The sequence below is a fragment of the Bidens hawaiensis genome, unplaced genomic scaffold (genome assembly GCF_021521415.1).
Source record: "Bidens hawaiensis isolate Kalapana, Puna unplaced genomic scaffold, B.hawaiensis_p1.1 tig00043000_1, whole genome shotgun sequence".
In the NCBI taxonomy this organism is placed as follows: Eukaryota; Viridiplantae; Streptophyta; class Magnoliopsida; order Asterales; family Asteraceae; genus Bidens; species Bidens hawaiensis.
This window is the reverse complement of record NW_027497632.1, coordinates 65892-84811: the sequence shown is the minus strand read 5'-3', so window position 1 is coordinate 84811 and position 18920 is coordinate 65892. Positions and strand designations below refer to the sequence as shown.

The following is an 18920-nucleotide window of genomic DNA, read 5'->3' as shown; positions in this document are numbered from 1 at the left end:
TTCATGGGCTGCTTTGGTCAGATCTTGTCTATTTTGTCCATACCTTGGCAGATATAGTACAAAAGATCCTCCAGAAGCGTACGGACTGGCTCATTTGGGCGGGAGTATTCCCGCCTTGCTCATTCCTTCTTCAGGTGACATTACTGAATTACTGAGAGTTAGTGCCTTGTGCATGTAGCCTTGCTATTAGTGCGGGTAGCCTTCCCTGATGGCTTGTATCCACAGCTGCGGGAACAGGCGTGGTACTTCACCATTGGGAGGCTTTTCCTGCGGGAACAGCTGGCGTACTGCGTGTAAGGTCTTCATCTCTCTGAGCATGGTGGGTCCTGCGGAACCAGTTGGTCTTTGCGCAGACGTCCCTCTTCAAGGTGAGTCTTGCGGGTCCAACTGGGCTCTGCTGGGACCTACCTCTTCACTCCACTATCTATGTGATTAACTTAGCCGATTAATTGGAGCTAATCAGATTTTCTAAAGAGATTCAAGAACAGCCATGGTGGCTTGATAGGAAGTCTAAAATCAGATGTCAAAGCAGTTCTAAGTCTATACGAAGCTTCATTTCTTGCACTTGAGAGCGAATTAGATCTGCATGAGGCCAAGTTGCTTGCGAAAGAAAAATTGATGAAACTGAGTGTTAATATAAATGATGAAGTAACATATAACTACATAAATCTTGCATTGGATGCCCCCTTATATCATATGGAGCCAAGGTTACAAGCTAGATGGCACATTGACGCATATAGTAAGCGAAAAGATGTAAATAACCTGTTGCTTGAACTTGCAATATTAGATTTCAACATGGTTCAATCCTCAAACAAGAGAGATCTTCAACAAGTGTCAAAGTAAGCAAGCATTCCCTTGACCACTTTTAGAACATATGAGGTTTCCTAACAACCCATACCTTGTTTTTTGTAAAGATTTTACTAGGTACGTTTTTTGTTTCGGGTTTTCAAACAATTTGTTTTGCATGTGTTAAAATAGATGGTGGGAAAATACAGAACTAACAAACAAATTAGACTTCATAAGAGACAGTCTCATGGAATGCTTCTTTTGGGCTTCTGGAATTATATTCCAGCCTCGATATGCTTCTAATCGTATAGGACTTGCTAAAGCTTGTGCTTTCATAACTACCATTGATGACATCTATGACATTTGGGAATCTATAGATGAACTCGAAGTCCTCACAGATGCTATCAAAAGGTTCAAAGTATTAATTCACGAAAATGTTTACTTATGTCCATAAACATTTCGAGGTAATTCATGATGATTAACTATGCAGGACCACTGTTTTTTAGGTGGGACATTACTGCCATAAAAAATTACCACTGTTTTTTAGGTGGGACATTACTGCCATAAAAAATTTGCATGTGCGTCTTCAAGTAGGCTTCCTAGCTCTTTATAACACCATTAATGGAATAGGTTATGACATAATGATTACACAAAGAAAAAACATCATACCAATCCTTGCAAAAGTGGTAAGTTTGCTGATTTATTATAAAGATAATCACCATGCATGGATCTAAGCTACTAGCGTGTGGTTTCCATTACTTAGCACGTACATAGCGTAAGATTTGCATATTCCAGCGTTCATATGACATTTTTTTTCTCACCTTGCAATTATAAGTTTTTTAATATTCTAAAGTTAGGTTAAAAAATGAATTTTTACTTACTTTATAAAAAGTTAAGTCCAAAATATTTGTTAATTAAAGTTTCAATAAATACAATCTTTTAAAAATGAGCTTGATTTCTAAAAAAATGATTTATTTTCATAAATTTAGGTTTATAAAAAAAATTTAAGTTAAAGTTTAATGAGTTTGAAGTTTAAATATTTTTGAAATTCAAGTCTATAAATATTTTAAAATTTAAGTTGTTAATAGTTTAAGTTCAAGTTTCAATAACTGAAAATTATTTTAAATAAATTTGAGGTTCTAATTCTTTTTAAAAATAATTTTTGTTTTAATTTGAGTTTTAGCAACTTGAGTTCAAACATTATCCCTTTTAATTTTTTAAACTTATCAAGTTTCTTTTTTCTTTAATAATTTTTGTAATTTAGAGCAATATTCATATAATCCTATGTGATGGCCAATGAGCTAGTGGTGAAGTAGTAAGGGAGGGACTTGATTTTTCATGTGACCAAGATTCGATTCATGCCCCTGTTAATCGGTTATCTAGTTGAATCATTGAACTGAACGAGTTTTATTTCATCACAGTGTTTTTGGGCGAGTGTTCACGGCCCACCTTAGGTGATGGTTTTTTCTGTATCAAAAGACGAGTGTATCTTGATGTAGCGAGTTTTGCATAGCTTATTTATAGAATTCAATTTTTTTAAAAAAAAACTGCTGACGTGATGTATTTGGAATAGTTTTTAAGTTTATTTCCTGTTCTCTATATAGCTTATCGCAAATTCACACATTTTGCGATGAGGTTGGATGGAATTTGACTTTTAGACAAATGTTATCGTACCTTTTTGTATAAATTTGTTTTAGTGCTATTAAAAAAATATGAAAAAAGAAAAAACATGCACTTTCTTTGTAATTTTCCTTTTATTTCATTGATTGAAGAAACAAATTTTTTACAGATACGTTGTGGGCTTACTTACGCAACTTATAATTTCTTTTGATCCAATTAGTGGGGAGATATGTGCGAATCATTTATTTTGGAAGCGAAGTGGACTCAAGCAATGCCAACACTTGAAGAGTATCTTGATAACGGGTGGGTATCTTCTTCGGGAGTGGTTATACTTACTCACGCCTATGTATCACTTAATCCAGAAGATGCAATTGAGTCATTGGAGAAGTGCCAAGAGATTATCAAATGGTCATCGATGCTTTTACGACTTTATAATGATTTAGTTATTTCTTCGGTATACATTCTTTACATTTCATTGTGTTTGTAAAAACTTTTAACTATTTTCTTGTTGTCTTAATATTTTGTTTCTAAGCATAGGAGGAGATAGCTACAAATGAAAGCGTAGATGCAGTATCATGTTACATGCGTGACAGTGGCGCTAGTGAGGAAGTAGCGCGCGAATACATAAACACTCTAATCGACAAAGCATGGATGAAAATGATCAAAGCGCGAGATGCTTGTTCTGATGTCTCGACACATTCAATCATTGATTTGGCTCTGAATATGGCTCGAGTTGCTCAAAGTATGTACAAGTTTGGTGATGGACATGGAGCTCCCGATGCTAGAGCCAATCATCGAGTATTGTCCATGATCGTGAAGCCCATTACCATCGGTAGAGAGTAGTGGGTCATGCAATCCATGTGCCACGTGTTTATTTTGAAATTTGTTTTGAATTTTTCAAATTTGGCTTAAGTTGCTATGCACGTAAACTACTGATGTAATAGTTTAATTATTCAATATTATATCTGAATTGATCCATTTTACCATGCAATCTAGGTGCCACAATGTATAGTAATGATAATCTAACTATTGAAATGATGGAGAACAAGATCACTTACATCATTTGCAGTTTTGCATTGTGTAGACTGCAATTTGCAATATCGCCCAAAGTTTTTCCCTTTTACACATTATCTGTCACGGTTTATTACCCAACTTGAATCCATATCCATTTAGTTCTCGAATCCTATTTAAGGTTTAAACAAATTGTGGTCAATTTCTTTATCCATCGTTCTCTACTCATTGGGTGTTCAAATCCTCTCTAATCGACAATTAAACATTTCAATCAATCTCCAGGTAATCAATATTACTATTGAAGTTAATATTTTATATTCGTCTTACCTGATTTTATTTTAGCGTTTGTGCAGGGCCAATATTCTATATTGTTTTTTAGAATTGTGTATGTCGTTCTAGTTTGCTTTTAGTCGGTGTATTAAGTACTCGGTACGTTTATTTTGTAGGTTTATTATGTAAACTTTGAAGAAATATGGACCCTATATAAGGGACAGTTTACCCATTTCTCCACAACTTTCACAATTCAATAGGAACACATTTTGGAAATAAAGTTTTCTCTCTCAATCTTCTTCTTTCTTTCAAGCAAATAAACCAAACAAACTAAGATCCGAGTGTCGTTGGTGATTTCCGCTAACCAATAACACGGATTGATCCGAGTCAAGTCTTGAGATCCATCTAGAGGACCTACAAGTGGTATCAGAGCTTTCGGCTCGACTTTTTGTATTTTTCGGGTAAAACTTTTCGGGTTTTTATCTTAGTTTTTGTTGGATTTGAGGTTGATTTCGTGTTATTTATCACTTTTGGAATCCCTTTCACCTTAGAAATACACGAGAATCACCAAATCTAAGTTTTTAGTATTTAAAATTTTTGTGTCTAAGCTCAGATTCCGCTTAAAAACTCAGATCTAGGCCGATTTATTGATTTTTAGACTAAAGTCTTTTTGACTTTTTGGAAGTTTGGGTGTTATATTCTCAAAAAAAAAAAATCGCATCGGGTAATGTAGCAGTCGCTTCCGAGGTACCGTAGCAATCGCATCGCTGAGGTAATGTAGCAATCGCTTCGCACGGGGGGGGGGGAGGGTACTGTAGCAATCGTTTCGCTTCGCACGGGTACTGTAGCAATCGCATCGCGCGAGGTACTGTAGCAATCGCTTCGCACGGGTATTGTAGCAAATCGTTTCGCTTCACACGGGGGGGTACTGTAGCAATCGTTTCGCTTCGCACGGGTACTGTAGCAATCGCTTCGCATCGGGTACTGTAGCAACTCATGCGAAACACTGTAGTGACTCGGCACTATAGAACTCGGTACTGTAGCAAAAAAATATTAAAATTTTTTTCTCTTTCAAAAAAAAAAAAAAAAATCTAACCGAGTTTAAAAAAAATGTCTTACGAACCTGAGCTTGAAGGAAATATGGATATGGGAGAAAGCCGAAAGAAAATATTAAAACGAGAATTCGACATGTTTACACATATTAAAGGAGAATCGGTTGCCTCTCTTATCAACAGATTTGAGCCACTCGTCACCAAAATGAGTAGTGCCGGTATCATCTATGGTTTGTTTGAGATCAACATGAAGTTGTTGAATTCACTACCTTACACATGGAACATCAATGTGGTTACCATTAAAAGAACCACAAACCTGTATACCATGACACTCTCAGAGTTGGCTTCTACCATCAAGTCTTTTGAAATATTGGAAGATAAGCTCCAAATGAATAATCAGTCTAAAGAAAATAAAGTTGGGACAAGTGCTGCAGGTGAAAGTAGTCATGCATGTCCTATCATTCCCGACACATCACCTTGCGATGAGGTAAACCATAACTTATGCACGCAGGCTTGCATTGATAAGGTTACATATTATAGATATCATCAAAACGAAGTTTTGAAAGAAAGTGCAAAAATTTGACAATTAAATGCTGAATATGTAAAGGCTGACAAGATTTACGTTGAGAAGATTGATACTCATCGTAATGATGTGGCAAATCTTAAACTTAAAATTTTTCAAACGGAGCATGATGTTATATATTATAAAAACATAGTGAATGAATTGAAAGATGAAATTGAAAAATTGAAACTTGATGCTTCTGAGAAAAAGAAACACGAAAAGATAGTCGAAAGATTTGAAACATCATATGAGAAGTTGGATGATTTCATTGGAGCCTAGAGAAGTACTAAGTTGAAAGCGGGGCTGGGGTATGATTATACTGCTGTACCTCCACCTTTAAATGATAATTATACCAGCTTACCCCACTTCAGCTATAATACTGCTCCCGAGGAAGAAATGTCATATGGGGTTGGTAGAATACCAAAACCTGTGAAATTTGTCCTTACAGTTTCTCAAACTGCTGCTCCAGTCCCATCATCTGATAAATCTAACATCAATGTATCTTTTGAAGCTGGTTGTATAGAAGAAAGTGGGTCTGTGGAAACGGACACGAGTTGTGATTATGAAACCGTTTGTGATGAAACTTTTGTTGAAAAATGTGTCAATGAAAGTAGGCCTGTTGAGGTGAACATATCAAGTTGTTCATCATCAAGTTGTGAGACTGATTTCAAGTGAAAGTAAAGTTTTTGAAAATGAAAAAGCAAGTACTTCGTGTAAATATGTTTCACCAAATAAACGATCATTTTCTCAAACAACTAATCAATTTAGAAATCCTCAGCCATACAACTTCTGTGACAACAACTACTATGGTCATTATCAACAAAATTTTGTTGATCCATATTACACAAATGTGTTTTATAATCATGTTCCTTTCCAAGGATCACCTTTCCCATCGCACCAACCACATTATAGTGATGAGTTCTATGGCACTCATAGGAGAAAGTGATGTTTTGTGTGTGGTCACTCTTCTCACCTTGCAAGACATTGCAAGCACTGGTTCAAGCAACAGCTTGATATTCAAAGGCGGCTTAGTCAGTCCCCAAAAGGAGCTTTTAGTAGCCCTGATTCAAGGACTGATCAAGCTGATAGTGAACCCAGTGGATGTGAGATCCAAAGTAAATAAAGTAAAACACAAAAAGAAATCTTTTTAGAAAACCAAGAAGGATAAAATCAAAAAGGATCCTAAGACTGTAAAGTCTGAGGATTCACCAAAAATAGTTTCAAAATCAAGAAAAGAAAGTCCAAAACTAACAAAAACAAGGAACAAGTTTTTGCTTGGATTCCTAAGGACTGTTCTTCATCAAGTGAGGCTCCACCAAGAAATAAATGGTTTTCATGAAATAAAATTAAGTTCGGTCGGTTTACGGTTGACCTTCCCGGGACAAAAGTGTGCCGGGAACCTATGTCTATTTAAACGCTTAGTGCATGCAGGGTCAATCAAGGAGGACTATCAATAGTATTAGGTACCTAGATAGTGATTGCACCCGGCATATGATGGGAGACGAACCCTTGCTATTTGATGCTAAACCATTCGATGGCGTGTTTGAGTTTTTCATAAGCGACATGGGAGGACAAACTTCAAGGAAGGGAAGCCTTGTTTAAATGGTTCAACAACAACTTTTCGAGCGTTTCTCAACTAACCTCGTCCAACTACTTCTCTTAAGTGATGGATCCAGCATCAGCTGTTGGGTCTCGGTTTGAATCTCTTCAACTTTGTTATACAATGTGATAATGCATGCTTAAGATAGTCCATCTGACAACTTTGCTGACCTTTTCACTAAAACCATCGATCATGCTCGTTTTGAATTTATGGTCGAATCGTTCAGCATGATCAATTTTGATTAAAACACCCTGTCTATCTTTTTGTATATAAAATTGTAAATATTTTTCAAATATGTCACAATTTTAGAGGGAGAAAATGAGTTAAGTTTAACTCACCAAAAATATTTTCAATTCATCTTAAGAAAAGTAAACACAAATCATTTGATTTACCAAAAAGATTTTATATTACTTTTAAGAAAATCTAAAAGAAATTGTCCCGTTTAGAGGGATTTCCTGCTTAGAGGGAGTCGGATAATTAAAATTTTCAAATTTTGAGAAATTGATCCGACCATTGGAAAATGATAGTATATTGATATGCAATAATCCTAGCGCATGAAAAGAGTAGATCAAAAGTCTTACCAAATCACTCACAGATGTGTAGATAGGCTTGACAAACAAGTAAGTGTCGGGTGATATAAACCTAAATTCCTACCGGTACCAGTGGATATACAATTATGAAGCGGTTGCATGATTCCGTGAAGTCATGTTCATGAAGGTAGAAATGTAATTATACATGTCATATCCAAGCCTCTCTTTACCTGTTCATAGTTGTCTTATGAAATAAGTGTCAATTTTTAATTTCTATTGAGTCAAGTAAAGTGTCAAGAAAAGAAAAGAAAAGAAAAACAAAAAGAGTCAGAAAAGAAAAAGAAAATCAAGAAAAAGAGTCGAAAAAAAGTCAATCTTAGGGATTTTAATTCTGCTTTATTTCTTCATTTACTTTGATTCAAGCCTTGGACTTTCTCTGTTTGTAGTCATACAAGATCTGATTGTTAAGGCCCTGAATCTTCTGCTTTATTTTAATCTTTCTAGATCGAGTCAAGTGTGTAAAAATAAAGAATAAAGTGTCAAGTATGTTAATAAGTATACTATGATCAAATAAGAAAGGTTTAAGTCAAGTTGAGGTGATATGTTAACACAAAGAAAGCCCGAGATATGATGGAATCAGTAACATGTCTGATTAAGTGGGGACCACATATGCACCGTGCCTAATTGTACTTTAAACGTAGCACTTTGGCATCAAAACACTTGTCAAGTTAAACAAACGGACAATATCTACAGTCGGTGATGAAATTGTGACATAATAATATCAAAATGGAAACGCGATCTAGGGCTTTGCAAATCAATATGATTCCATGTTGTGATCTTTCTCACAAAAATATTAAAATCCTTTAGAAAATTTTGTAAATATCATTGATATATAATATTAATTTCATCTTTACTCCTATCTTTTATTGTTTATTTTGATTTTGTTTTATTTTAGTTTCAACTTTAAAATGTTATTTATATATTTTCGTTATTTTTAAAATATGAAAATGCCAAAAACATTTTAAGTTTTTATTATGTTCGTACATATTTTGTTAAACTTTGTTTAATTCAAAATCATGTGTTTTGTTGTCAAGGTCGTTCATGCAAAGTTCGTTGGAAATCTGGTACTTAAAAAAATCATTTACAAGTTGAGGGACTGAAATTGGGAGGGCCTGTGAACGAATTCTTCCTTGACCCTCGAAAGGGCCTGTGAACGAATCCTATGCGTTCTAAGTTTTGTGCAGGTGTACATGGACAGGTAGATCAAGAGCAAGTCTGCCTGGAGTTGCAGGTGCTGAAGGGCTTAAAAGAAAATGAGAACGTGAAAGTTGGTGGTTGAACCTAAAAAGGAACTGATTGTATCTGAAGACAAGGAAAGAAACCAGTCGGCTCAAAAAAGTCAACAAAAGAAAATTAGATGTCGAGCATCGCGTATCTGATGTTTCTAAAATTTGTTGTTGCCGATCCTTCCCAGAAATAAGATAAGAACGGAAAATAAAGATTTGTCCAAAATCCAATCTGGTTCAAGATCCTGGATCAAGACAAGTACTAAGTTTCAAGAAATAAAGACGAAGCAAAGAACTTGACGAAGGTTCCTCGACATACTCAATCCTAGAGGGAGATTGTAGGGCCAATATTCTATATTGTTTTTAGGATTGTGTATGTCGTTCTAGTTTGCTTTTAGTCGGTGTATTACGTACTCGGTACGTTTATTTTGTAGGTTTATTATGTAAACTTTGGAGAAATGGGGACCCTATATAAGGGACACTTTACCCATTTCTCCACAACTTTCACAATTCAAGAAATAACTTTTGGAAATAAAAGCTCTCTCTCTACCTTCCATTTTCTCTCTTTGATAATAACAAAACTAAGATCCGAGATCCGAGTGTCGTTGGTGATTTCCGCTAACCAACAACACGGATTGATCCGAGTCAAGTCTTGAGATCCATCTAGAGGACCTACAGTTTGTTCTTATTGATTTCTAAAATCAGTAACTGATAAGTGTTTATATTTTATTCGCAAGCATTCTTTTTTTTTAAACTGATTACGTATTATATTTTTTTATCAGATGTTGATGAATCTGATTGTGAAATAATCATATTAGTAAATACTAGGGCTTTTTTATACTAATTAGGTTTTATAATTCTTTTGTCAGATGTTGATCAATCTAATTATGATCTGATTATCAATGAATTACTAGGCTATTTATCCGACAAGGTCATTACTGTTGGAAAATTAGAATATGGTGAATGAAGATTAATTAGAATAATTAATATTAAACTTTTCATATGGTCATATGAAACTCTTGAGTAGAGCCTTTTAATGACAATTGATTAGTTTTATTAGATTATTAAATTTCTAATTAGGTGAGACTTTACTCACCATTGACTCTTGTATACATAATAGGCTATGTGCCTCATTTGAAATATGCTAGGAAGAATACAGGCTAGAAAATTCAAGAAATAAATGCATGCATGCATGAAGAGTTATTGGTGAAGAAAAGCTTTGAATACTCATATTTTGGGCCTATATAGATGAGTTTCTTTACTTGATTCCTCAACCTTTTTATTCTATTTTTTCCACAAGTTCTAACATTACAATTTACCCGATGTAACCTTGGGCGCGTGGACATCTCCGGCAGTACCAACTGCTTCGGCTGCTGTACCCTGGGAGACAGACGCGCTGTCTTATGTAGAGGCGCGAAATCTGTTTTAAGGGAAACGTGTTGAACATGTGCCTCAGCCTCAACCGTCAAATTTAGTTTTTCTATGTTGCAGCCAAGAGACTTAGAAGACCTTGTTTTGGCAAAAGTTGGACAATCTATCTTTTTGTAAGTTCTTGTCAAGGAGATTACAAGAAGATGTTGTTGAGGAATAAGTTGAAGACTTTATCATTTGAAGAGCTTGGTTGGAATCATTTAACATAATTGTTATATTATTTCACTATTTATTTTAGTTTATATTGCGGTATGTATACTACTTACTTTTTCATGTTAATAACGAGAGTATCGTTATTATTTGTATTAATTTTAATATAAAAAGTGTCTCATATTCCTACAATTACAACTTATTATAGTTTTAACATATGATTCTAATTTTAATATGACAACCCCGTTTGCGTTTTTCCGTTTCTTGGATTTAGTTGTAAAAATGGTTTCATGCTTGCACATCAGGTTTATGATGATGCCACCACCAACATGTATACACACGGATGGTACCTAAAGTAAAACATATAATGTGTGCTGAGTAGGTGTAATTGACTGATGGTAAGTGAGCTACCAACATGTATACACGTGGATGGCACCACCAACATGTACACACCATTATGCTTATTTTAATTCTGGTGGTTTCTCCTGTTGCAACTGACTGATTTTACGGTTATAGCAGGAACTCGTCATACCTCTAAAGTAACAGTTGGACCTAAAATTGATCTCAGCCTTCCACCTGCGCCTCTATTTTGGGAATTTGAAATTCAAAAACCCATTATGCAACCCCCCAAGAACCGCCATTCTGTAACTTCTTCATCTTTTTCGCATTAACCCTTGGGATCTTCTAGTGTTTTCCGACGGTTTTCCCCTTTTTTCCATCTTAAAAGGTACGATCCTTCTTCTTTCCAATCTGTTTTTGATTATGGGTTCTAAAGCAGGCATGGCTACCTAATATTCCAAACTTCCCAAGGCTGAGCTTGATCGCTTCTGCTTGGAGTTCAGAATAGGCCGTGAATTTGAACCGAAATTGCCCAAGCCTCCAACCCCTGTTTCTAGTTGTCCTCCCGGCAAGGTTGCCCTTTACACCGGTTTTTTTACCAGTCCAACCTTAGATTCCCTTTTTCCAATTTTTTTCTCATCGTACTGGAGTATCGTAGCGTTTTCCTTGGTCAACTGGCTCTCATTGGCGTCGCTAGGATCCTACAATTTGAATTTTTTTTGTCACACCCTCGGTTATGAACCTACCATGTCCATATACCGAAGGTTCTTTCAACTTGCTAAGAACGAAAATTGGTTCACTGTCAAAAAGACTCGTTGGGAAACCGCTCTTATTTCAAGCACCGTTGGTCTTACCTCTTCCTGAAAAGATAAGTTTTTTATGTGCCAGTCTCAATTTTACCATTTTCTCCTGTTTAGCAGAAACATGAACTTGCCTTGAACCCTCCTAAGCCCAAGGTTGAGGACCTAGATGCTGTGTTTTTTAAGAAGCTTCAAGTTAGGTCCTTTAAGTTTCGAACCTTCCCTAAAGTGTTTCTTGTGTACTTGGCCTTAGTACTAAGTGGCCTAGCCCTCATACGAAACCCGAGATTTTTGGTGATAGGAAGGGTATGTTACTTTTATTTTGGCGTTTTCCTTCTTGAACTTTCCTAACCTTTCTTTGTTTTGTAGAGATAAGTACTTTGTAATGTATGGATCTCGAAGATCTTTCTTATACTGCATTCGTGGCTGTTGAGCTTGCTTCTAGTCTCCCTAAGGTTGTTAAGCGGACCAGGGATGTTCGTCATTATGGGGATTATGTTTTTGCTTCAACCATCGCTGCTTCTTCAACCAAGGGTACTGCTAGGAAGGTTGCTCCTACTTTCTCTAGAGGCAACAAAAGGTTGACGACATCCTCTTTTTTCCTGTTCAGAGTTCTTCATCTGCTAATCCCATTGATGTTCATGCTGATGATGCTACACTTATTGCCTCAATTACTAGCTTCACTCCTCCTCTTGGGGAGAAGCTTTCAATAAGCTCAACTCCCTCACCTTTGAAGGTGCCATCAAAGCCAAGTGTTGAGAAGAAACCACTGTTGCTGATCCTAAGAAGATTGTTAAAGCTACTATCAAGAAGTCAGATGCTCCGGTTAGAGGTTCGAAAAAGGTGGAGAAGGTCAGGCAAGATCCTGGTTAGAAGCCTGTGGTTGCTGAAGTCATTAATCTTACTGAGTCTATTAAGAAGCCTGTTGTCTCAAAGAAGGTGTCTGAGAAAGGGAAAGGTGTTTCTTCCTAAGGTGATGGTACTGAAGGTGGTGTTTCTGATACTGGTGATGTAAGGACCTTCCCATTTAGCCTCATTATTCCTTACCATATTTGGTGTCCCAGTTATATTACCACAAAACATTAGAACAATGGATTATGTTATAGAACAAAGGTACAAGTAAAAGCACATCGTAATCGTATTATAGTGGTAGAGGTTATATCTGACAATAACATTGAAATACATACTTTTATACATAGAGTTATTTGGACTTATTTTTTGACAAAAAAATTCCTTTCATATTCCAAACGAGACAGTTTCCAATTGTTGTGTGTTTTGTAATGACAATATATAAAATCCAAGAAATTTTTTTTAGGGTTGGTTTATTCCTTCGATGTACATTTTTTCTTATGTATATAAAAATATACATCTTTTAGACATTAAATAATCTCCAAAATAATATATTTTATTATAATATTTAGTTCAAATATCTGTTTATTATGTTATTTTCTATTTTTAGGTTTATTTCTACCTCAAACTAAGAAACGAAGGGGTACACAAATAAAAAGGAAGAAAAATAAAGAAATTGTGTATCAGTCAGCAAAGCACACCCTCGTGCCTCGCAAACCATGCCCTCATTGTCACCTTTCCAGAAAACAAAATCCGTTGAGTAAAACATAGGATCGTGCCTCAGCAACCATGCCCCCATGGTCACCTTAAGAAAAGACAAAATCTGATGAACAAAACACAGGGCCGTGCCTCACCTAGCATGCCCACGTGGTCACCTTGCCTAGATGAGACATCAATGCAAGAAATTGGCAGCCAAAACATAGGGTCGTGCCCCATGTAACACGCCCCCATGATTAGTCATCGCGTGTACGATCTGACATGCACTAATCCACATGCAAAATGATCCACGGGGTCGTGGCTATCCAGGCAACTTATAAATAGCTTGCATGTCTATTTGTTTTGGGTGTGCATGGAAAGGTTTTGGACATGATTATCGCTTAGAAACACTCACTTTACATTCAAGTTGAAGATCAATCAAGGAGTTTGAAGGCTTGGAAGCATCCATCATCATCTTAGAAGGAAGATACATCAATAATTTGGTTAGATTGTTCTAGTTTAATCATGTATTTAACATCTTCATCTTCTTTGATATTGACCATCATGCTCATTATGAGCTAAACTTCCATTTACCTTCTAAATATATGATGAAACTCAACTCAATTTGATGATTGTATTGAATATGTGATTTAGTTTTGATGAAGTGATGATTATTTTACAATTATCTTTTGATGAAATTTGTTTTGTCACCTTAATCCACTAATTCAAGATTGATGATTAATATCTTTAAAACAAACTTTTATAATCATCCATGATTCACTCATGTTCTTGGATACTAGAAATGGTAAAAAAAAGATCTTGATATTTTATCCAAAACATGTTGCTTTGTATTAGACTTTGAAAAGATGAGATACATGTTATGATAAATTTCTCTAGAGTTGGTAATTCTAAAATAAGATTGTTAAGTATGATTGATTAGATTTCCATGCTAGTTAAAAAAGACATATGCTAATGGAATGCGTATTTAGAATCTATTTAAATCAATCAAGGGGGAATATGTGAATAAACTATAGTTCCTTAAAACTTGTTAGGATTAGTGTTTGAGAAATCAAAGTTAATCCTAATCTGTATACTTTACTATAACTACTTGCTTAATTAAATTGGCATTCTTGTGGTAGGCATGAAGTTATGCATTCTACTTTCTTCTATGTCATAGGGTAATTCACTTAGAAATGCGGGATGCTATATTCGTGGATTGTGAGCTTTTTGTTGCGGTGGCTAACACCTTGAAGGCGGCAAATAAATGGTTTCTCAGTTTTTTACCTTTCGGGTCAGCTTCGGTAATCAGAGGAGAGTTGGATCTAGAAACTCCTCCTGAGGGAGGAACAATAAGGAATGAGAATTCAGAGGAATCCTCGTCAGTTATCTCGATGGGAGTAGTAGCCGATGTCTCAGGAACATTCACTTTTCCCAAATAAGGACGTTTAGAATGCCTCAACGTAATCTTCAACAAAGCATCGAAAATGTCAGAACCCGGGTTCTTGCATTTCGGTGCAACTTTAGGGTAAGCCTCGAGGGCAGAACTAGAGGGAGCTGGATCAGGAGAAACCAATGCAGTAGGAGTAGCAGCTTCCGTACCAGCCAGAAGAAACAGGGAACGCAACAAACTCAGCAGACTTCAACATGCACTTTTAAAGAATTTCTATCAGTGTCATCTCTGCAAAGAAGAAGAAGAAGAAGAAGAAGAACAACAACAACAACGACGACGACAACAACAACAACAACAAGAACGACAACAACAAGCCTCAGATTTCAAAAATATGCAATTTTAATAAATACAAGGAAATGCGACGGTTACCAACCTCTGCCACCCTCGAGCATAGTCGGGCAAGTCAACAGGTCAGACCATATCTGGCTCAGCCCAGCTAAATATAACAAAGGCTAAAGATAAGTCATGTCTTCCGTTTTGTTCTCAACCAATAGTTTGTACAACCCGTCTTGGCTCGTGGGAGGACCAGGGGCCGGATCATCGATTTTTTATGAAGGAGAAAGACGACGAGTCAAGCCAGGTGCGAAGGATGAGGACACAAAGAAGAAGCTATCCTTCCACTCGCGAGGATAGAAATCAGTTGGGTTTTTTAAGCAACAAGAAGCGTGCTTTCCACCCGAGCGATGCTCGAAGGTGAACCAGTCACCATTGACCTTCAAATGATAAAACCACCAGAATAGAGGAATTGTGGCTAATCCTCCCAACGCCCGGCAAGCAACCTCAAAGTGACTCACCAGTAAAAATTGTAGCGGATGAACTTAAAAGAAACAAAGCCTTTGATGCTTTAGCAGGGCTAACTGGAACGTAGTCAGAGGGTACCGAATGTTAGAGAATTCAATTTTTTGTGTAAAGGGCTATGAATCTAGGTCGGCTAATCCCGGTGTCGGTACGAATAAGAAGAGATGGAGACACCGATAAAGGAATGCGGTATTTAGAACATAACAAGAGCATCTTGTCTTGGGTAAGTGAAAAGGTTATGGTAGATAAACCATCACGACTCATGATTTAATAAGGAAAGGAGTAATTAACACTAACCTGTCGATGATACAATCACCACCGGAGGAAGGAGTATCGCCGGAAAGAAGAGAGAGAAAGGGGAAGGGAGGAAGGTGAGAAATTTTTATGGTGAAATAATAGGGTGTAAGGGGAAATGATAATTTTATGGGAATTTGTGGACCGCAAACTTTCCAATTTCAAAGTGTGTCGCCAGAATTAAATGGGCCTCGGTTGGGCTTGGGCCAAGGCCATCTAGATGTTAAAGTAATTGTATGAAAAATAGGTCAAGTGAAAGATGGACTAAAAGCAAAAAATTTAGACTCCATAAGTCCATTATCTTTGTCAGAAATAACAAGGATAGTAGAATAGGGGGACATGAAGAGCCTACCTTGGATACGGATTGTCGGGGCGGCCCAAACGGACAGGCTATGGAGAATAGTGAATTCCCAATAAGGAAGGCCCAAATAGAAGAGAAAAGAATGGGGATAAAGTCAAAGAAAAATCCCATCAGGAGACCCGCTTGAGATTACTATTTCCTAACCCATGTGAAAGGCTCAAGGCAAGCATGCTCCCTGGACCCAACTTGTGTACAACAGAAAAAAGACCGAGGATGAAGACTCGGCAGGGAAGCAAGGAAACCGGAGGATAAGAACTACTAAGCTAAGTTATTGGAAATGCATGTAATAGAAAAGATTGGACCTTCTCTCCTATATATGAGAGAGGAGGATACTTGCAAAGCATATACAAAAACAACACCGGATTACTAAAACAATATCATCACCATTATCACCATTTTCTTTAGAGTGAAATCTTAAACTCCCATCCACACATAATATATTCACCAAGGGTTCCAAGACTTTTAGCTTTGTCAAATGACAGATCAAAAGGTTATCACAATGTTTTATTCTTTTTCGAATACAATACAACTAACGAGTTAACTCTTGGTTTCTTAAAAAATAAAAACCTTACATTTTTATATAAAATAATTGACAATTATGATAATTAAAGGGACAGTGGACCCTCTTGATCATCCTCCGGTTCTGCCTTTCGGTTTCATGTTGATGTATCATTGTAAGAGCATCTAAGTTCTTAACTACCCATCCCAATATTACTTGAATATTAGAAAGCGAGTGCTGGTTCTTTTCCTTTTGTATCTCTAATTTTGTCATAAATCATTCTTGTTTATTTGATGTGACTAGCTACTAAATGAAACAATATCCTCTCATGATATTTTACGGATTTTTCAATTTCTTGATTTGCAATTGTTGTCATCGAAGACTGTAACACCCTAGGTAAATCCCACATAGGTTGTGAACTAGGAAAGATTCTTGGTTCATAAGGAATGTCTCGCCTCTTAAATTATCAACGCATTTTTAACTTAATGCTAGTGGATGAGAGGAGAACCCCTTTGTTAAGCATGCTCATACGAAAGTAGTATCAAGATGGGTGACCTCCTGGGAAGTCTCCACCTCGGCAACCAAAAACAAATTTGTAAGCTCTTCGTGGTTAAAGCAGACAATATTTGTGGTACGAGGGGGTCGAATGTTATAAATGGTATCAGAGCCACTCCTGTGCCGTTCGGGGATTGTGCCTTATCAAGAATGGTGAGTCCCTGGGTTGAAGAGAGGTACATCTTAGGCAAATCTCACATCCTGGATCGGATGGTGGGACAAACCTCATAGAGGACAATGAGTCCATAAAAGGGGTGGGGGTATGATTGTAAGGAATGCCCCGTTTCTTAAATCACTAACGAGTTTTGTGCTTAATGTAAATGGATGAGAGTAGAACTTCATAGTTATGCATGCTCATGTAGAAATAGCATGAGGTCCCGATTGGGCTTAATGCTAGTGGATGAGAAGAGAACTTTGCAGTTAAGTGTGCTTAGGTAAAAATAAAATGTTACGAAGACCGTTGCTGGGGGGGGTGATTGTAAGGAACGCCCCGCTTCTTAAATCACCAATGAGTTTTGGGATTAATATTAATGGATGAGAGGAGAACTTCACAGTTAAGCATGCTCAGGTAGTGTGACATTTGAGCCAAAACAAGGTACACCTCAGTACGTAATTACCGATTAAGCAAATAAACGCCTTTTGCATAATAAACGAGCGATTAATCGAACGGGTCGGGTTATGACCCAGATATCTCGGGGGGGCATCTATAAGTGATATATGATCTATACAAGCTAAAATATTATAAATATGGTCTTAGTTTGATAGCAAACAAGTTAAACGAAAACATGCTCGTTTAACTACCCGCTATAGATTTAAACACGAAAGATAGTTACAAACCAAGCATTGTATCATCCGTTAAGCTGAAAAAGACTTACCAAACACTTATTTGAAATGTTAAGCGATTCGTGAAAATATTTTTGATTTTTACAAACATATAGTATGTTTTTATAATTTTACACAAAACTAGCCGAAAAACACTTGTTTTCGCGCTGTTTAACGCACCCGATAAGTTTTTCGCGCCAAAAACCGAACCCGAACTAAATTTGGACCGGGCTTTTCATATTTGGGCTTGAGAAATCAGAATATTGGGCCAAAGCAGCACGAAGGGGGCCCATAAGGAATCCCGGCCGCAGCCGCCACCCCACCCCCATTGTTTTATAAAACTTATTCCACAAGCCTAATTATTCATTTTAGTTGATAAAAATTGAGGTCCAAGCAGCTCTAAACCTGAGTTTCCAGAAAACCTTCAAACCCTAAGGTAAGGGGCTTAAATATGTAGCTTTTATGCTTGTTTAAACTTGTTTAATACCATAAAAACATGTATTGGTTACTAAAAATCATTCCTAACCGTGTAAAAATCCTAAAAATGGTCCATAAACATGTTTTTATCATAAACACGGTAAGGAACCTGTTTTGATAGTTTTTTTGGCCATAAACACGGATTAAAGGGTTGAAACGGCGTTTTTACGGTTCAAAAGTTCGTTTTTGTGCACTAGCCGAAACCCTAAGTTAAGGGCTGTTATGTTGATGAAAAATTGCTTGGTTTGTGATATAGGAATTATACGTAGCTTGCTTAGAAGCACAAGAACCTGAAAACTTGATTAAAAAGTCGGAAACGAGCCAAACCCGCTAAGGTAATGCCGAAACACTCGCTTACGGGCTAATTAGGTTAAGGTTTTGATGTGCATATTGTTAAGACTTGAAATTTTTCAGGGACATCAGGGACCTGTCAATGAGCCCCTGTTAAAATTTGGTAATTTTTCGACCATCCGAGAATATTTGGCGAATTTATTAGCGAATTGGGACGTTTATTTGGGAAAAATAGCTAAAATACTTCAAAAATTATGAAATTTTTCTGAGAACTCAGATTTGATGTATTTTGATCACATACGAATTTTGGGATCATTTGGAGAAGATTAAAGGTGTTTTGTTTATTTGCGTTCGTGTGAATTTTTATAGCCGAATTTGGGCCGAAAAGAAT

At 36.6% G+C, this 18920-nt stretch overlaps 1 protein-coding gene across 1 annotated transcript; it reads left to right on the top strand.

Moving 5' to 3' along the window:
* Window positions 1–463: 463 nt before the first annotated feature.
* On the top strand, window positions 464–3249 carry LOC143594013 ((E)-beta-ocimene synthase, chloroplastic-like; the record flags this gene model as incomplete). The annotated part of the gene is made up of 5 exons (XM_077073445.1): window positions 464–839; window positions 979–1197; window positions 1334–1472; window positions 2627–2860; window positions 2944–3249. Coding segments are annotated over 5 exons (1274 nt in total), but the record flags the coding sequence as incomplete, so codon positions are not given.
* Between the last annotated feature and the right edge of the window lie 15671 nt (window positions 3250–18920).